The sequence below is a fragment of the Arabidopsis lyrata genome (assembly GCF_000004255.2).
Source record: "Arabidopsis lyrata subsp. lyrata unplaced genomic scaffold ARALYscaffold_2, whole genome shotgun sequence".
Lineage (NCBI taxonomy): Eukaryota > Viridiplantae > Streptophyta > Magnoliopsida > Brassicales > Brassicaceae > Arabidopsis > Arabidopsis lyrata.
In genome coordinates, this window is record NW_003302554.1 from 7,649,565 (window position 1) to 7,668,549 (window position 18,985).

Below are 18,985 nucleotides of genomic sequence, written 5' to 3' on the forward strand. Positions count from 1 at the left end.
TATTAAAAAAATTAACGAAAAGTTGCGACAAAAATACACAACTGTTCAGATTTTGAAAAAGCATTTCTTGAGATTGTTATTATTATTAGATTTTAGTTTTGAGATTTTGTACTAGGGATTGGTACATAGGACCTTCAAAACTCTTGAGACTTATAGGAACCCTCTAATCCTTTTACAATATTTTGTGTTCCATACTTTTTTTGAAGATTCGCTATCCTAACACAATGATATATTTCTTAATTAGTTATTCATTGATAAAATTCTACAAATGACTAATCGAGTAGCTTTAGATGTCGAATAAATTTAACAAATACTAAATACAGTCAAATCGGGATATCATACCATAAGGTTAGAAAATTTGGAGACCAATTTATCTTTGATAGGCCAAGACATCAAACCGTTAAAAGCACATTCTTGGCAAGTGCAATATCCACCTAAGATACGTCATTTCTTGTGGCAAATCTTAAAGGGTTGTGTACCAGTTACGGAAAATTTGCGGAGAAGGGGAATTGATTGTGACACAGGTTGTGCCAGATGTGGCGAACCAGTGGAAACAATCAATCATACACTCTTTCAGTACCACCCGGCACGACAGGTTTGGGCACTTTCCCAGATTCCTACGGCAATGAGAATTTTTCCAACAGAATCTATTTTTGCGAATTTGGACCACTTATTTTGGAGAATACCTTCGGAATTTGATTCTTCAGCCTTTCCATGGATTATCTGGTATATTTGGAAAGCAAGGAATGAAAAAATCTCTGAAAATAATGATAAAGATCCGTTAGAGGTATTACGATTAGCGGAAAAAGAAGCACAATTGTGGCAGTCAGCCCAAATCGAGCTTCATCATGGAACTAATGGTACTGTGGAATTGGTAACTCGTTCTCGAGTGGGGGATGCTTCACTTGATTCGAATTATTCTGGATGACGTTGCTTTGTGGATGGATCGTGGAAAGAAAGTGATAAGTTCTCCGGTATAAGATGGTTCTGTACATCATCAAACAGAGAGCCGCCAACCATGGGAGCTGCCAACCTCCGTAGAAGTCTATCTCCATTGCATACAGAATTCGAGGCTCTTCTCTGGGCGATGAAGTGTATGATTGGTGCAGATAATCAAGAGGTAGCTTTCATTACAGACTGTTCTGATCTGGTGAAGAAGGTGTCTTCTCCAACCGAATGGCCGGCGTTTTCAGTGTACTTGGAGGAATTCCAGAGCGATAAGGAAGAATTCTCACCCTTCTCTTTATCTTTAATTTCTCATAATGCTAATGTAAAAGCGGATAATCTGGCATGAAAAATTCGTACAGAACCGCTTCATATCACATATGTAAACAACATTCCCCAGGAATGGCTCTTTTGAGCTCTAATTAATTTCGGATGACAAAAAAATAAAATAAGGGTTTTCATACATTTTAGAGAATCACCAAATTTTACGTGTCAATTATACATTTCTGCCAGGTTGTGCCATCCCCCCATATACATGAACCTAAAAGAGGAAGGATCTTGACTTAAAAATATTTTAATCGTCAATTGTGAAAATATATAGAACCATTTATAAATAAATTGTGGAATTTTCTTTAAAATATTTTCTTTTTTATTTGGTTAAAAGAAAACTAAAATTGTCAAGCAGAGTTAAGCTCAAAAAATTTAACTGGCAGCATATAAAATTTCCACTTTCTTTTTCTGTGTAATTTCAAGGAGAGTACAGCTCCTTACTTTCTTTTCTTATGGAAAATTTTCCAATGTTAAAAGGTGTAAAGGAAAACATATTGCTAAAGAGATGATGAATTGAAAAGAAAAAAAAAATTGAACAAAGCCATCATTACCAACTGCTTCGTGGTCTAGCCTATTATTGCCTTATGTGAAACAGCAGCTACGTACTTCTTTGCAAGTGTAGTATTTCATTCAAGATTTGTATCGCTGACTAGATTCTCCAATGTGTCAACAAATTTATCGGTATAACCGGTCAATAATCCATCACTAACAAAAACCTCCTTCAATTTGGAGTGGTTCCTCCTCACCAGATTCCCGATCTCGCTACCTTGGTCCATCACAGATGTGATCGCAACACTCAAGCTCTCCTTCGAGAACCATCCTGTTTCTTCTCTTTGCACTTCAACCGAAACCTCGAGTTCTTCGGTCATCAATCTTGTGTTGAGAACTTGATCAGCCAAAAATGGAAGCAAGACTATTTGGCAATCACCCATTAGAGATTCCCACATTGACCCGAATCCGCAATGGCTCACAAAACAGCCTACTGATGGATGAGCCAATATTAATGGTTGTTGCACCCATTCTCCCCAAACCACTCCACGATCTTTTACCCTCTCCTCGAACCCTTCTGGTAACGCTTCTTGAATCGTCTTTGCGCCTTTTGGTGGAGTTACCGCTACAAGAAACGGTAAACCTGTAAGTTCTATTCCTAAACAAAGTTCTTGGAATTGGTCTTTCTCTAGAGAGATTTGACTTCCCAATGCACAGAACACTACGTAGCCTTGTCCAAACCCGTTCAGCCAATGACTCCATCGATCTTCAAGTGGTTTACTTTTTTCTAGCACAGGAAGCATTGGACCTGTCAAGAAAACCTTTTTATGGTATTGACGCTCAATATACTCGCAGAATTTACCCTCGATTTCTTTACATGTCCGGATTGAAATGAAATCACAATTCATAAGACCTGTGATGAGCCTCTGAGAAAACCTCTTGTAGTAGACGGAGAAGGACAACAAGGCGTGAGCATCGTGTCTGCGGTACAACAACTTTGATGATGGATAACCAGGTGGAGGAACTCCTAGTTCACCGCCTGGGACAAAGTCATGAGCTATAGATGTAGCTGATATGATGTTGTACAACATACTCTTGACTCTATACTCTTTAGCCATTTCTGGAACCCATGAAGCAAGATCGAACAATATCAGGTCCGGTCTCAAGGCATGAACCGCGGCTTCTACCTGATCGCGTGTGAGATCTATAGCTGGGGGCAAGAACTTCCACAACGGCATAGGGATATCCGAGAAAGTCTCGGCTCCAGCCGGGAGACCATCAACATGAGGCATAGTAAGAGGGTGAAAGACGATGCTGTCTGGAAACAGATTGAGATGTTCAAGCTGCTTCTGAGCTTTCTTGGGGAGCAAGAAAGTGACTCTGTGACCTTTCTCAGCTAACTTGTTGGCTAAATGCAAGTATGGAGTCATATGACCAAAAGCGAACCATGGGAACATAAAGGCGTGAAACTTTTGGCCCATCTTTCGTTCCCAAAATATTCGAAACAAGATCAACACAAAAATATAAAGTGCCAAAAGAGGAAATTTCTGTTCTATTTCTAATCATGAGCAGTTTTGCTTAGAAGTAATTTTACTATGCTCTTCCCCTCCAATGGACATCCCTATATTTAGCTTGTGAAACTGTCTGAAGCGTACGCTTCGTGGATTAATTACTAATAGTGGATTAGTATTTTAAGTTAATATTAGCTGTGATATGTGGGTTACGTTAATTATTCGTGGTGATGGGGAAACTGCTGCGTTGCATGTGCCATGTTTGTTTAATTTACACATTAATGTAATGTTATGTCTTGACTTGACAAAATACATTACATTAAGCATCTTTGTTTTTCTCAAAGCATAAAGAACACAAAAATTTAAGCTTCTTGAGCAATAAGTGCACAACAATAAGAATAAAACTTTTGTTGTGTTTAAACTTTTAAGCATCTATGACTTTCTTCTTTTTGTTACTAGAAGTGTGTGAAGGGTGCTTTAGGTTATATATTAATTAGTGAGGGATTAGTATTTTGAGTGAATTATAAGTGGTTGATTGGTGCTTCAAGTTAATATAGTTTAAGTTAATGATTGCATGTGCCATGTGACTTGCGCAAAGTTATCTTTTGTCCTTTATAAGAGAGTCTTGTTTTACAATAATACAATTAATGTAAATTAAAGTAATGTCTTGAGAAGATACAATGGTACATATCATTGACTTATTCGAAACACAGCCGTAACGTAATCCTTTGTACGTAAGATATTTCATTCAAGATTTGTCTCGTTGACTAGATTCGCCAAAGTGTCAACAAACTTATCGGTGTAACCGGTTAATAATCCAGGACTACCCAAAGTTTCCTTCAATTTGGAATGGTTCCTTCTCACTTGGTTCCCTATCTCGCTATCTTTGTCCATCAAAGACATGATTGCACCACTCAAGTTTTCTTTTGAGAACCATCCTGTTTCTTCTCTTTGTACCTCAACGGAGACCTCGAGTTCTTCAGTCAATAATCTAGTGGTGAGAACTTGATCATTCAAAACTGGAATAAAGACTATTTGACAATCACTCATTAGAGATTCCCACATTGACCCGAATCCGCAGTGGCTCACAAAGCAGCCTACTGATGGATGAGCCAATATCAATGGTTGCCAGTATGGTTGTTGCACCCATTCTCCCCAAACCATTCCACGACCGGTCACCCTTTCCTCGAACCCTTCTGGTAACGCTTCTTGAATTGTCTTTGTGCCTTTTGGTGGCTTTACCGCGACAAGAAACGGTAAACCTGTAAGCTCTATTCCTAAACAGAGTTCTTGGAATTGGTTTTTCTCTAGAGTGGTTTGGCTTCCCAATGCACAGAACAGTACAGAGCCTTGTCTAAACCCACTCAGCCAGTGACTCCATTGATCTTCAAGTGGTTTACTCTTGTCTGGCTCAGGAAGCATTGGACCGGTTAAGAGAACCTTCTTCTCGTATTGACGCTCGATATAGTCACAGAATTTACCTTCGATTTCTTTGCATGTCCTAATCGAAATGAAATCGCAATTCATAAGACCTGTGGTGAGCCGATGATAAAACCTCTTGTAGAAGCCGGAGAAGGTCAGCAATGCGTGAGCATCGTGTTTGTGGTACAACGCCTTTGATGAAGGATAACCAGGTGGAGGAACTCCTAGTTCACCTCCTGGGACAAGGTCGTGAGCAATGGAGGTAGCTGACATCACGTTGTACAACATACTCTTGACTTTATGAGCTTTAGCCATTTCTGGAATCCATTGAGCTAAATCGAACAAGATCAGGTCTGGTCTCAAGGCAAGAATCGCGGCTTCAACCTGATCGCGTGTAAGATCCATGGCTATAGACAAAAACTTCACCAAAGAGATGGGGATATCCGAGGCTGTCTCGGCACCAGCAGGGAGGCCATCAACATGAGGTATAGTAAGAGGATGAAAGACAATACCATGTGGGAACAGATTCTGATGTCCCAATTGTTTCTGAGCTTTCTTAGGTAGCAAGAAAGTAACCCTATGACCTTTCTGTTGTGTATCGACGTTGTATCTCCGGGACGTAACGAACGTGAACTTGGATAGAGATTGAATCGCGCACGAGAGCACTTTCCTTAAAGAGTATTTCGACCCTTCTCGAGCCTTGGGTTACACGAAATCCCTTCTAGGATAAGACAATCAAAGTTCTCTCTTGTTCTAGGCTAAGACACAAGAGAAACAAATAGAGCTTTTTGTGTTTTGTTTTTGTGTTTTGCACTAAAGATTAAGACAATCTTTAGTCTCGTGAATCTCTCTTTTCTCCTCTTCTTCTCTTTCTTTGACACAAGAGAAACAAAGTTTATATATGGTTCAAAAGTTGTGACGTACGTTTGCAACCGTACGTTTAAATAATAACCATAAATTGAATAGTTGCAATGGTTAATTTAATAACCGTCGGTTTACACTTAAATTTATAACATTCCTCCCCCATTTAAGTGTAATCTTTGATTCACAAAATTAACAACACATAAACCAAACTCATGCATAAATGTAAATATCGTAACGATTGAATTTACATCTTAGTAATATTACACATTCCAAATGCTCGAGAATCAAGATGTCCTACGGATTGAATCCTTCAACTCATTTTGAGCACATGAAGATAATACACACACGAATTCACTCACTACTCTAAGTGTTTATCCTTGACACTATTATAAGCCATGTGTCCTTATCCTTTCATGAGTGTGTACAAAGCCAAGTCCGAGCTTCTTGAAGCGGCTACACTTCACACCCATATAGGTAGATCTTTTAATCTTGCACCTGCAAAATGCAATTTTTCAAAAGATCTATTAAGAAGAAAACTTCAACCTAACCTTTTCTTGCAGATCTAAGCACTTACTTTGGGATGATTTAAACTAGTGCTTCAATCTCTAAGTGTGGGCTTTCCGCATTGAATTCAGCCTCTAACGTTGTATTAGAGGGGAATTGGGTATCCCACCATTAGAGATTTCAAATGGACTTTAATCCCATCCCTTTAGCCGACTTGATCACCAAGTCTCTAGCTAGTCCTTTTGTCAAGTGATCCGCTAGATTTTGCTCAGACCGAATAAATCCTATAGTAATCACCCCATGAGTGATCAGCTCACGTATCCCGCTATGTCTCAAGCCTAGGTGTCGCGACTTACCGTTATACACTTGGCTATAAGCTTTAGCCAAAGTAGCTTTACTATCGCAATGGATAGAAATGGGTGACACCGGTTTCGGCCACAATGGAATCTCGGAGACTAAGTTTCTTAACCATTCCGCCTCTCTCCCTGCAGCCGCTAACGCTACAAATTCCGATTCCATAGTAGAATTTGTAATACAAGTTTGTTTCTTTGATGCCCATGAAATGGCACCTCCCCCAAGTAGGAACACCCAACCACTTGTAGAAGAATGATTTTCCTCGTTGGTGTTCCAACTTGCATCCGAATATCCTTCTAAGACCGAAGGAAATCCAAAATATGACAAACCATAATTTATGGTTCCTTTCAAGTACTTGAGCACCCGCCTTACAGCTTGCCAATGATGAGTACTAGGATTACTAGTATATCTACTCAACTTTCCTACCGCATAAGCTATATCCGGTCTAGTGCTAGTCATGGCATACATTAAGCAACCAATTACTCGTGAATACTCGAGTTGTGATACCGCTTGTCCCGTATTAGGCATAAGCTTCACGCTCGCATCCATGGGAGTGCTCACGGGAGAACAATTTTCATAATTGAACTTTTTAAGCACTTTCTCAATGTAATGTGATTGAGTTAAAGATATTCCTTTGTTCTCACGCTTGATTCGAATTCCAAGAATCACCTCCGCCTCCCCCATGTCTTTCATGGCAAAATTTGATGATAAGAACTCCTTTGTAAGTTCTACTTGTCTAAGGTTGGTACCAAAGATCAACATGTCATCAACATATAAACAAATGATCACTCCATTACCGGAATCATCAAATTTGCTATACAAACACTTGTCCGACTGATTTAATTTAAACCCATTTGACAAGACAGCCTCATCAAACCTTTGATGCCACTGTTTAGGTGCTTGCTTTAGACCATATAATGACTTTACCAACTTACACACCTTATGTTCATTACCAAGCATAACAAACCCTTCGGGTTGTTTCATATACACCTCTTCTTCCAAGACGCCATTTAAGAATGCCGTCTTGACATCCATTTGGTGGATCACAAGGTTATGAATGGATGCCAAACCAATTAATAACCTTATATAGGAGATCCTAACAACCGGAGCATATGTATCAAAATAATCAATGCCTTCCTTTTGTCTAAAACCTTGAACAACCAACCGAGCCTTAAATTTGTCGATCGTTCCATCGACTTTCATCTTCTTCTTGAAGATCCATTTGCATCCTAAAGGCTTGCAACCGGGTGGAAGATCCGTTAAGAACCACGTATTATTTCCCATGATGGAATCCATTTCATCATTTACGGCTTCTTTCCAAAAAATAACGTCATTAGACGTCATAGCCTCACTAAAAGTTCTAGGTTCATCATCAATATGATAACAATATGAGTATTGAAAACCAATCTCATCTCTTGACCCTTCAACTAAGTAAAGTTGAAAATCGGGACCGAAAGATTTTTCGATTCTCCCTCGTTTACTCTTACGAAGCGTAGGTGACTCGTTAGGAGGAACGAACATGTCGTCTCTTTTCTTTGTTCCACTTGAACTAGGAACTAAATCCTTTGGTCTAGGTATCGATGAAAAACGATTCTCATCAAATATTGCATCTCTTGACTCAATTACGGTGTGAACCGCTATAGAATCATTAGGTTCTATGACATAAAACCTATATGCCTTGGAATGCAAGGCATAACCAATGAAGATGCAATCAATACCTCTTTCTCCCAAAGTCTTAATCTTTGGTTGGGGTAATCTAACGATCGCCCTACAGCCCCAAACTCGCAGATAGTTCAAGTTTGGTTTCTTTTTATACCAAAGTTCATATGGAGTAACTTTGTTCCTTTTGTTGGGAACTCTATTTAATAAATAACAAGCCGTTAACATGGCTTCACCCCAAAATCCGTCACTTAATCCCGAGTAAGATAACATGGAATTAACCATTTCTTTTAGAACTCTATTTTTCCTCTCGGATATACCATTTTGTTGTGGCGTATACGGAGCCGTAGTCTCATGTATTATGCCCACAGACTGAAAATACGTAGGATCATAATACTCCCCACCTTTATCCGTGCGTAACTTCTTAACCAAGTCACTATGTTGTAATTCAACCTCGGTTTTATAAACCTTGAATTTATCTAAGGCCTCATCTTTAGCATGTAATAAATATACATAACAAAAACGAGAATAATCATCTATGAACGTGATGAAATATTTCTTGTTTCCTAAAGATGGTGTAGCATGTAAGTCACATAAGTCACTATGAATAAGTTCAAGCACCTTTGAATTTCTTTCAATGCTTTTAAAAGGTTGTCTAATTATCTTAGTCAACATGCATGTTCTACACTTCTCTATATTCACGTCAAAAGTAGGAATTAACCCTTCTTTAGACATATCAATCATTCTTTTATAATGCACGTGGCCTAATCTTGCATGCCATAAAGAAGTATCATTTTTGCTAGAACATGCCATGTAAATAGAATTGACAACTTTATTAATATTAAGCATAAACATGCCATTACAAAAGTATCCAAATCCAACAAAGATACCACACTTAGATAAGACATACTTATCTGACTCATACACTTGTTTAAATCCACACTTATTTAAAACACTACCGGAGACTAAGTTTTTCCTAATTCCGGGTACATGAATTACATCATTAAGATCAAGAGTTTTCCCGGAACTAAACTTTAACACCACTTTTCCACGACCTAGGATAGGAGCGGTTGACTCGTTGCCCATATAAAGTACAGATCCATCTTGAACCGGCTCGTACGTCTTGAACCAGCCACGATCCTTGCAAACATGTATTGTTGCACCCGAGTCAATCCACCATGCCACCTCATCATCCTGCACATAGAATGCCTCAGCTATTTTTGATACATAATACACTTTTGAGTATGAATCAAAAACAAAATTCTGACCTTGATGAGAGGATGGGCCTTGATCCTTAGACCCTTGCCCAAAACGGTTTTGTTGCGTTTTATTCTTATCCTTTGCTGCCCGACAATCACGTTTGAAGTGACCCGGCTTGTTACAAATCCAACAAACGCTCTTGAATTGTTTGTTAGATCCATCATTGGTGTTGTTAGTAAAGGGGCGCTTCTTCCCCTTGTTCTTTATTTTAGAACTCCCACTCTCCTCCATCATATTGATTGAAGAAGTTTCAGCCTCCTTATCTTTGGGTTTTCCACCCTCTTGCACCCTTAGAGATTCCTCTATGCGCAAATGGCTACCAAGTTGTACAAGAGACAACTCTTCCTTTTTGTGTTTTAACATGCGCCTAAAATCTTTCCACGAAGGCGGCAACTTGTCGATGATACACGACACCGAGATGGATTCATCCATCTTCATGTTGTGTTGAGCGAATTGGCCTAGGATGCGAAGTAATTCATTGTATTGCTCCATTACCGGCCTTGAATCGGACATCTTGTAATTATTAAAATCACTCACAAGGAACTTCTTACTAGAAGCATCCTCGGCCATGTACTTCGATTCCAACGCATCCCATAGTTCCTTTGCGGATTCGACATTTTGATAGACATCAAAGAGAGAATCAGACATACCGTTGAGAATGTGGCCACGACATATGTAGTCATCGTTTTCCCACTTAAGTTGCTTCCTTGTCTCCTCCACGGACTCGTTCTCACCATTCTCCGACACGGTGGGCATTGGCACACTTAGAACGTGAACCACATTGAGCGTTGTGAGGAGAAAGTGCATCTTCTTTTGCCATCTTCTAAAATCAACTCCTTCAAACTTATCCAATTTGCCAAACTTTGACGTCATCTCACGCACAGAAACATTAGCCATTGTTCACCGTAAATACTCTTTAAGATTGTTGTGTATCGACGTTGTATCTCCGGGACGTAACGAACGTGAACTTGGATAGAGATTGAATCGCGCACGAGAGCACTTTCCTTAAAGAGTATTTCGACCCTTCTCGAGCCTTGGGTTACACGAAATCCCTTCTAGGATAAGACAATCAAAGTTCTCTCTTGTTCTAGGCTAAGACACAAGAGAAACAAATAGAGCTTTTTGTGTTTTGTTTTTGTGTTTTGCACTAAAGATTAAGACAATCTTTAGTCTCGTGAATCTCTCTTTTCTCCTCTTCTTCTCTTTCTTTGACACAAGAGAAACAAAGTTTATATATGGTTCAAAAGTTGTGACGTACGTTTGCAACCGTACGTTTAAATAATAACCATAAATTGAATAGTTGCAATGGTTAATTTAATAACCGTCGGTTTACACTTAAATTTATAACACTTTCTCTGCTAACCTGTTGGCTAGATGCAAGTACGGAGTCATATGACCAAAAGCAAACCACGGGAACATAAAAGCGTGAATCTTTTGGCCCATTTTTTTCTTCAGTTTTCGAAACAAGCAGAATACAAAAAGAAAAGTAATCAAAGAGAGCCAAAAGAAGTAATTGTTGTTGTTTTTCAAATCATAATCATTTTTGCTTTATTCTTTACTTGTGTAGCGATTGAGATGCTCTTCTACTCCAAGGACATCCGTATATGAATAGACAAATATAACTTGGAGAATGTGCTTGTGAAAGTGTGTGAAGGCGTTTTAGGTTAATTATTAGTGAGGGATTAGTATATTTGACTTGAGTTTACTATTAGCGGTTGATTGGTTCTTTCGATTGGTTAGTGAGCAAGTCGTGGATTTGCATGTGCCATGTACCATGCATCATCTTTTTTTGTCCTTTTATAAAAGTTGTTTGATTTTACACATTAATGTAATGCACAAATACAATGGTGCGTGACAAAAGGTCGGAAGAAATCGATTTTATATTTACTAGGTTTGAGTTTATATTCACTCGGTTTTTGTTTGATTCGAATCAATTTTAATTTGTTCGTTTCTCACTCTCTCTTGTAAGCGGAAGGACCCTCTCGAATCCGAACATTCAAAGTGTTGAGCTGAATTACCAGACCAGTCAGGCCATAATACTGCCCAATCATCAAATTAAGATTCACAAAAAAAAAAAATCATAAAATTAATTTGTGCTTGAATAACACGTTAGCTCTGATAATAAATTGTTACACGAATTTAGCCACACACGTACTAGTATAAAAAGGAGGAAGAAGCAAAGAAAAACCAGTAAAGAGAACAAAAAGAAAATGGAGATATGGTTACTTATCTTGGGCTCTCTCTTCCTCTCTCTCCTTCTCAATCTCCTCCTCTTTCGCCGCCGTGACTCCTCCTCTCTTCCGTTACCACCTGACCCTAACTTCTTCCCTTTCCTTGGATCCCTTCAATGGCTCCGGAAAGGTTTAGATGGTTTCAACAACTATGTCCGCTCCGTCCATCAACGTCTCGGTCCTATCATCACCCTCCGCATCACTTCCCGCCCCGCCATCTTCGTCGCCGATGGTTCCCTTGCTCACCAGGCTCTCGTCTTGAACGGTGCCGTTTTCGCCGATCGTCCACCGGCGGCTCCAATAAGCAAGATTGTTTCGAGTAACCAACATACCATCAGCTCTTGTTTATATGGAGCTACGTGGCGGCTTCTTCGCCGGAATCTCACTTCTGAGATTCTTCACCCTTCGCGGGTGAGATCTTATTCTCACGCGCGGCGTTGGGTTCTTGAGATCCTTTTTGATCGATTTCGTAAGAACGGAAGTGAAGAACCGACCCTTGTTCTTGATCATCTCTACTATGCGATGTTTGCGCTTCTTGTTCTCATGTGTTTTGGAGATAAGCTTGATGAGAAGCAAATCAAAGAGGTGAAATATGTTCAGACACTACAGCGTCTTGGCTTTACGAGATTTAACATCCTCAATCTCTGGCCTAAGTTCACCAAATTGATTTTGCGAAAGAGATGGGAAGAGTTTTTCCAGATGCGGAGAGAGCTGCAGGACGTTTTGCTTCCGCTGATTCGTTCTCGGAGAAAGATCGTGGAAGAGAGGAAAAAGAGATCATTAGAGGAAGAAGACAACAAAGAGTATGTACAATCATATGTTGATACTCTGCTCGATGTGGAACTTCCAGATGAGAATAGGAAGCTGAACGAGGATGAAATTGTGAGTTTGTGCTCTGAGTTTCTAACTGGTGGGACTGATACAACGGCCACCGCGTTGCAATGGATCATGGCGAACCTTGTGAAGAATCAAGAACTCCAGGAGAGATTATACGAGGAGATCACAAGTGTAGTCGGGGAAGAAGCAAAGGAAGTGGAGGAAGAAGACGCGCAGAAGATGCCGTATCTAAAGGCAGTAGTGTTGGAGGGTCTCCGACGACACCCTCCGGGAAACACTGTGCTCCCGCACAGTGTCACGGAGGACACTGTCTTGGGAGGGTATAAAGTACCGAAGAAGGGGACGATTAACTTCTTGGTAGCAGAGATAGGGAGGGATCCAAAGGTGTGGGAGGAACCAATGGCGTTTAAGCCGGAGAGGTTTATGGGAGAAGAAGCGGTGGACCTAACCGGAAGTAGAGGGATAAAGATGATGCCGTTTGGAGCAGGAAGGAGGATATGTCCGGGGATAGGTCTAGCAATATTGCACCTTGAGTACTACGTCGCCAACATGGTCAGAGAGTTCCAATGGAAAGAGGTTGAAGGTCATGAAGTTGACTTGACGGAGAAGCTAGAGTTTACCGTAGTAATGAAGCATCCGCTTAGGGTTGTTGTTGTTCCTAGGCGAAGTCACTAGTGAAGCTGCATGTCTATTTACCGTAGTAATGAAGCATCCGACTTTTCTCCACCGATTTCGTATATTTCACTACTTCTTTTCTTCGGTTTATTATTCAAAATGTGTGCAATTGGTCAACTATTGAACTATACGTCGGAATAAATCGTACAAAACTTGTTAACCAGATGTATTAAACTGTCTGTTGGCCACCTTAATATACAAAAGTGTTCAAACCCATTGGGTTAAAAGATTGCTTTTTTTTTTGTAATGATTTTGTAATAGAGATTGTTACATAGGAACTTCTAAACTCTTAAGACTTAGGAACCCTCTAATCCTTTTTCTAATAATTTGGTGTTCCGTACATTTTCGAAGATTCGCTATCCTAACACAATGGTATATTTCTTAATCAGTACTTCATTGATAAAATTCTTCATATGACTAATCCAATAAATTTGGATTTCGAATAAATTTAACAAATACTAAATTCAATAAATTAGGATTTTTATACATTTTAGAGAATCACCGATGTTCATTTTTTGCCATAGTGTGCCATCCCATATACATGAAACAAAAAAAAAAAAGATGTTGACATGAACTATTTTAAGCACCAATAATGAAAATATAATAAACTGTTTTACGTTTATACGAATTTTAGTATTGATGCAATAGAGAACAAAAAACAGAAGTAATTTGTGAATTTTTTAAAAAAACTTTTTCTTCTTTTGATATAAAAAAGACAAAAAAAAGTACCAAGCATTTAAGCTCAAAATGTAATTCGCAGCTTATAAAATTTTCACTTTTTTTTTCTGATGAGAGCCAAAAGAAGAAATTGTTGTTGTGTTTCAAAGTATAATCATCTTTGCTTTTTGTTTCCTAATTTAAAAAAAGAGAAACAAATCGAGATGATCATCTCCTGCCAAGGACATCCATACATGTATAAATAAATATAACTTGGAGAATGTACTTGTGATAGTGTGTGAAGGTGTTTTAGGTTAATTATTAGTGAGGAATTAATTAGTATTATAAGTTAATTATTAGCGGTTGATCGGTTCTTTAGATTGGTTAGTGAGCAAGTAGTGGATTTGCATGTCCCACGTGTCATGAATTGTTTTTTTTTTGTTCTTATTAGAAAAGTTAATTATGATTTGACAACTTCAGAAGACATCGAGTTTTTATATAGTAGGTATGAGTTTATATTCACCCGGTTTTTATTTGATTCAAATCAATTTTAATTTGTTTGTTTCTCCCTCTCTTTTGTAAACGAAACGACCCTCTCGAATCCCAATATTCAAAGTGTTGATCTGAATTACCAGGCCAGTTTGGCCATATATAGTTGGTTTAAGCCCGAGCATCTTTAAAAATGTCAATGAAACATGACATGAGGAAAAGCATCGACGCAAATTAATTAGTTTGTACGTGTATAGTCAAGTTTCGTGAATGGTAATCATAGACTCATAGCTCCTATTTTCTTTATTATTCAAGATTTGTAGAGAAATCTTATTTAAGGTTAAACTTGATGTTGGATCCTGAATTTGATCTTGTAGTATTGTTCCCGTGCATTTGGAAATTGTGAGAAAATGTAACACATCAAAATTTATACCAAACCTCCAAATAGTTTGAATATAGTTTAAGAAAATTTAACACATCAATATGTATACTTTTGATATAAAATTTTCCAAATACTTTGTACATATTGTAGTTTCTGAAATTTTAAGCTGACAGTCTCTAATGTGTTTGTGTTAACGTGAGTAGCAGTGTTCGATTTTTTCTTCTTGTGTATACTTAAGGTTTTAATAAAAATGAGGTAGCATACGAGTTCAATCGGGAAACCTTGTTAATGAATTTAATGTCAAAGGGATAAAGAGAAAAAAAGAATGTTGTGTCTTATTCATATCAAAGAAAGAATATATATACATGTTACAAGAAATCCTAAACATACTTAAAGATATTAACATAAACTCTGGAAATTATACTATATTTACATATAACTCCTTAATACTCCCCCTCAAGTTGGAGCATGAAGATTATACATGCCCAACTTGCGCCGTAAATAAGCAAATTGTTGAGAACCCAAAGCCTTAGTAAAGATATCCGCTGGTTGTTCTGTAGTGGTCAGATGTGTAGTAACCAGTGAACCATCCTGAATTTTATCTCGGATAAAGTGACAATCCCTCTCAATATGCTTCGTCCGCTCATGAAAAACTGGATTGGCAGCAATATGTAAGGCTGTCTTATTGTCACAAAACAAACGCATCGCTTGCGGATGAGACACACCAAAACATCCTAAAAGCTCACGATCCATTTCAACTCTCGAGTAGTAAAACTCATCGCACGATATTCAGCCTCTGCTGAAGAAAACGACACCACATCTTGTTTCTTTATCTTCCAAACAACCGGAGAATCACTCAACATAACAACAAAGCCTATAACCGATCTCCCAGATAAGAAACATGTAGAAAAATCTGAATCACAATAAGCTGTCAATTGTAAATCAGAATCAACACTCAACACAATACCTTGACCCGGAAAACCTTTAAAATATCTGACAACCCGTATAACTGCAGCCCAATGTTTGGCACGAGGTTGTTGCATAAATTGAGCCAACATATGCACATTATATAAAAATTCTGGTCGGGTGAAAGTAAGATATACCAAACGCCCAACAAGCCTCCTATACCTCTCGATATCCTCATGAAACTCTCCTTCATCATCGGACAACTTATGGTTCTGCTCAAGCGGAGTAGACACTGGTTGACATCCCAACAACCCACATTCAGTTACAATATCCAAAAGCATACTTCCTTTGTGACAAGTAAAAGCTATCAGGAGACAGAGATACTTCAATGCCCAAAATATATTTCATAGTCCCCAAGTCCTTCATATGGAAGCATTCACTAAGGTATCCCTTAAACTCCTGAATACCTTTAACATCATTTCCCCCAATCAACAAATCATCAACATATACCAACAAAAAGACTTACATAGAACCACGCACCAAGGTAAACAGAAAGTAATCCGCTACTTGCTGTTCAAATCTATAGCCTTTGAGTGCTTTCGTAAGCTTAGCAAACCAACATCGTGGGGCTTGACGCATGCCATATAGAGATTTCTTCAGCGGACAAACTTTTGATTTATCTTGAGAAACGAATCCTGCAGGTAATCTCATATAAACCTCCTCCTCAAGATCCCCATGTAGAAACGCATTATGAACATCCATCTGATGCCTCCCATCCTTTGACAGCTGTAATTTTAAGAAATTCTCGGATAGTTGTAGTCTTCACGACCGGAGCAAATGTCTCATCAAAATCTAAACCTTCAACTTGTTTCTTACCCATGGCCACCAGACGAGCCTTGTAACGCTCAATTTCCCCATTCGACTTACTTGATAGTAAATATCCAATGACTGCCAATAGCTTTCTTTCCTGGTGGAAGATCAGTAATATCCCAAGTATCATTTGCTTCCAAAGCATTCACCTATCCAGACATCGCATTGCACCATTTCTTATCTTTAACGGCTTCCGAATATGACTTAGGAACCGAAATAGCAGTAATATCCGCAAGAAAAGCTTTTTGTGAAACAGAAAATCGGTCACAACTCACATAATTAGCAATTGGATAGAGAACCGTACTTGGAGAAGAGGACGCTGATTGAGTGGGTGCCGGTGAGAGTGTGGGTTGTTCAACGGAGCAACGTGTAGTATGTAGTACATAATCACTTAGATGAGCCGGAGGTTTTCTTTTCCGTTCGCTTTGTCTAACTTTAATCCCTCTACCAGTCAAATTATCTTCCCCTAATTGACTCTCCCTTTCCTCCAAAGCAGTATCTGAAGTCTTTTAATTACCTTTGGACCCCGTAATATGAACACCGGACGAGCTAGATGCTGGATCGATCGATCCCGGTGCCGGGATCGACCGTTAGTGGCTGATGTCTCTATAATTTTCTCCGGATCAATCGATCTGGGCTTGAGATCGATCGATCGCTCCTTCACTGGTTGCAGCTCGTCACATGTCAGTAGCCTGGGATCGATCGATCCACCTGCCGGATTAAGCATATATATATGAAAAGAGAAAACTAAAGAGTATGTGAAGGATACTCGAGGAGGCTGGATTGTAATGGACCGACGGGTTCATATACAAGTCATTAACCGCTGACGAGCAATAAGGGGAAGGATCGAGCTACAGACTGTGGTCTTCCATAAGTAGGCTTGAGTAGACATGATTTAAAAGAGGCTCGAGTATCCACAAGTTAAAGCTACTTAAAACTAAAAATGAAAGTAAAATATCTGAGCAAGACGAACGTATGTTTGTTTGATTGATAGACCTTCTGAATCTATGCTAAGTAATGGTTGTTGTTTATGTTTGGAACGTGAATACTGTATGTCCAGTGGACAGAGTTGATCTTTTTCGAGGTTAGTAAGTTTCATGAGTTGCGGTTGAAGTTTGTTCTTTGGTAAATTTTAGAGAAAAAAAAACGTTTTGGCATAACCGGATGAATAACATACCGTCCCATCCTTTGTGGCGGGACGGATGTCACATTTTTTTCCTAGGGTTCCGATTTGGGTTTCTTTATTTTATAACCCATGTGATTTTGTTGGTCCATTAGCCAAAGAATTCGTTCTGTGATTGAATATTATGAGAAAAAAAAAATTAAATAAAAAAAATTAACAATACTAACATGTAGAGTGTGTTCTAGGCTTCTACCTAGACGCATATTATTATTTTATTTTTAAATGACATTATTGATTTAAATATGAAAAGTCAAAACGATATTTATATAATTAACGTTACCAACGAACAGTTACCAAAGTTTCTCAATTGCGATAGCCCAACGAACAGTTACCAAAGTTTCTCAATCGGATTTTTGCCTTTCCGGCGGCTCCGCCGGATCTTCTTGTTTCCTTTGTCAATTTCTTTCCACATTAACTAAATTTTCCCTCGATGTCTCCTTTGCCATCAATTTCGTTTTTAGTGAAAAATTCCATAGATGTTTCCTTCCGTCAATCAGCCGCTTCTCTCATAATTATCAGATCCTGTCACTGGTGATTTCATTAAGTTTCACCGAACAATTGGGTAGAAAGATAAAGAGGTTATTTCGGCTTGTTCACGGTGTCTTCTCTCTTACGGAGTAAATTTTTCCAGCAAAAGCACGTCGATATTGGCGTCGTCATGTTGTTGGTGTCTGTCCGGTGCAGTCCATGCCCGGTGTTTGTCTTCCATCGGTAAATTCCAGCGGTGGTTGTGTTTTGCTATTTTCTCGTCGGGAAAAATGTCGATTTAAACCGAATTGGCCATGGAATAGGGGTCTGATAGTGATGCTATCTTTTTTTCTCCTATGAAAGTGCCATACGGTTCGTAAACACACAATGGTGGCTCATGTTGTCTAATAAAGAAAAAAATGCAAGAATAAGATTGAAGTGGAATTCCTATGGAGAAACAAATGCAATCAAAGGTCCATATTTTGAGGTATCCTCTATTTTTTTGAGGTATCCTCTGTATTTTTCTCTGTGGATGAAAGAAGGTGGCCATATCTTTATTGGAATGTTCGGAAGGAGAATTGGAAATGCTGATTTTGTGGGGAAGAGGAAGATAGTGTTGATTGTTTATATTGAAGTCAGGTTAAGGTTTATGATATTTTTAAAGACACTGATGCGGACTAATTGGCATCAGATAGTCGTACTTCCAAGACTAGTATCAAGTGTAATGGGTTTTACTTATACGATTCAGAATCTGCCTCAAGAAAAAGAAAGGCAAACGAATCGTACAAGAGCAAAAGGGTCGAATAAATATTACGAATATGTGTTTTCGTTAGCGAGTAAGGCGTTTTCGACCAGAACGCATCGTGAATCTTATTTTTTGTACTTTTTCCAGAAGATGGCGCACATAGTTGTTTGTGTAATAACTTAGGTTATGTAGTCTTGTATGACT

The 18,985-nt window shown here is 38.7% G+C and overlaps 3 protein-coding genes across 3 annotated transcripts; 1 reads left to right on the forward strand and 2 right to left on the reverse strand.

Annotated features, from left to right (window-relative positions):
* Positions 1-1,388: 1,388 nt before the first annotated feature.
* Positions 1,389-3,617, reverse strand: LOC9322846 (UDP-glycosyltransferase 79B10). The gene has a single exon (XM_021035259.1). The coding sequence runs from the start codon at positions 3,243-3,245 to the stop codon at positions 1,902-1,904; it is 1,344 nt and encodes a 447-aa protein (XP_020890918.1). The 5' UTR covers positions 3,246-3,617; the 3' UTR covers positions 1,389-1,901.
* Positions 3,618-3,761: 144 nt separating this feature from the next.
* On the reverse strand, positions 3,762-6,031 carry LOC9324358 (UDP-glycosyltransferase 79B11). Its single transcript, XM_021035151.1, has 2 exons — positions 5,987-6,031; positions 3,762-5,396 (listed from the first exon to the last, which is right to left on the reverse strand). The coding sequence occupies exons 1-2, from the start codon at positions 6,029-6,031 to the stop codon at positions 4,020-4,022; spliced, it is 1,422 nt and encodes a 473-aa protein (XP_020890810.1). The 3' UTR covers positions 3,762-4,019.
* A 5,152-nt stretch (positions 6,032-11,183) lies between these two features.
* LOC110230932 (cytochrome P450 89A2-like) lies at positions 11,184-13,132 on the forward strand. Its single transcript, XM_021035250.1, has one exon. It carries the CDS (start codon positions 11,549-11,551, stop codon positions 13,079-13,081), a length of 1,533 nt encoding a protein of 510 aa, XP_020890909.1. The 5' UTR covers positions 11,184-11,548; the 3' UTR covers positions 13,082-13,132.
* The last annotated feature ends 5,853 nt before the right edge of the window (positions 13,133-18,985 follow it).

Excerpts from the sequence above, each read along its gene's own strand:
- LOC9324358 (XM_021035151.1), bottom strand. The coding sequence starts at position 6,031 with ATGGGTGTGAAGTGTAGCCGCTTCAAGAAGCTCGGACTTGGCTTT. Across the intron at positions 5,397-5,986 it reads AGAAGCTCGGACTTGGCTTT|GCTCGAGAAGGGTCGAAATA; the intron begins GTACACACTCAT and ends GTGTAACCCAAG.
- LOC110230932 (XM_021035250.1), top strand. The coding sequence starts at position 11,549 with ATGGAGATATGGTTACTTATCTTGGGCTCTCTCTTCCTCTCTCTCCTT.
- LOC9322846 (XM_021035259.1), bottom strand. The coding sequence starts at position 3,245 with ATGGGCCAAAAGTTTCACGCCTTTATGTTCCCATGGTTCGCTTTTGGT.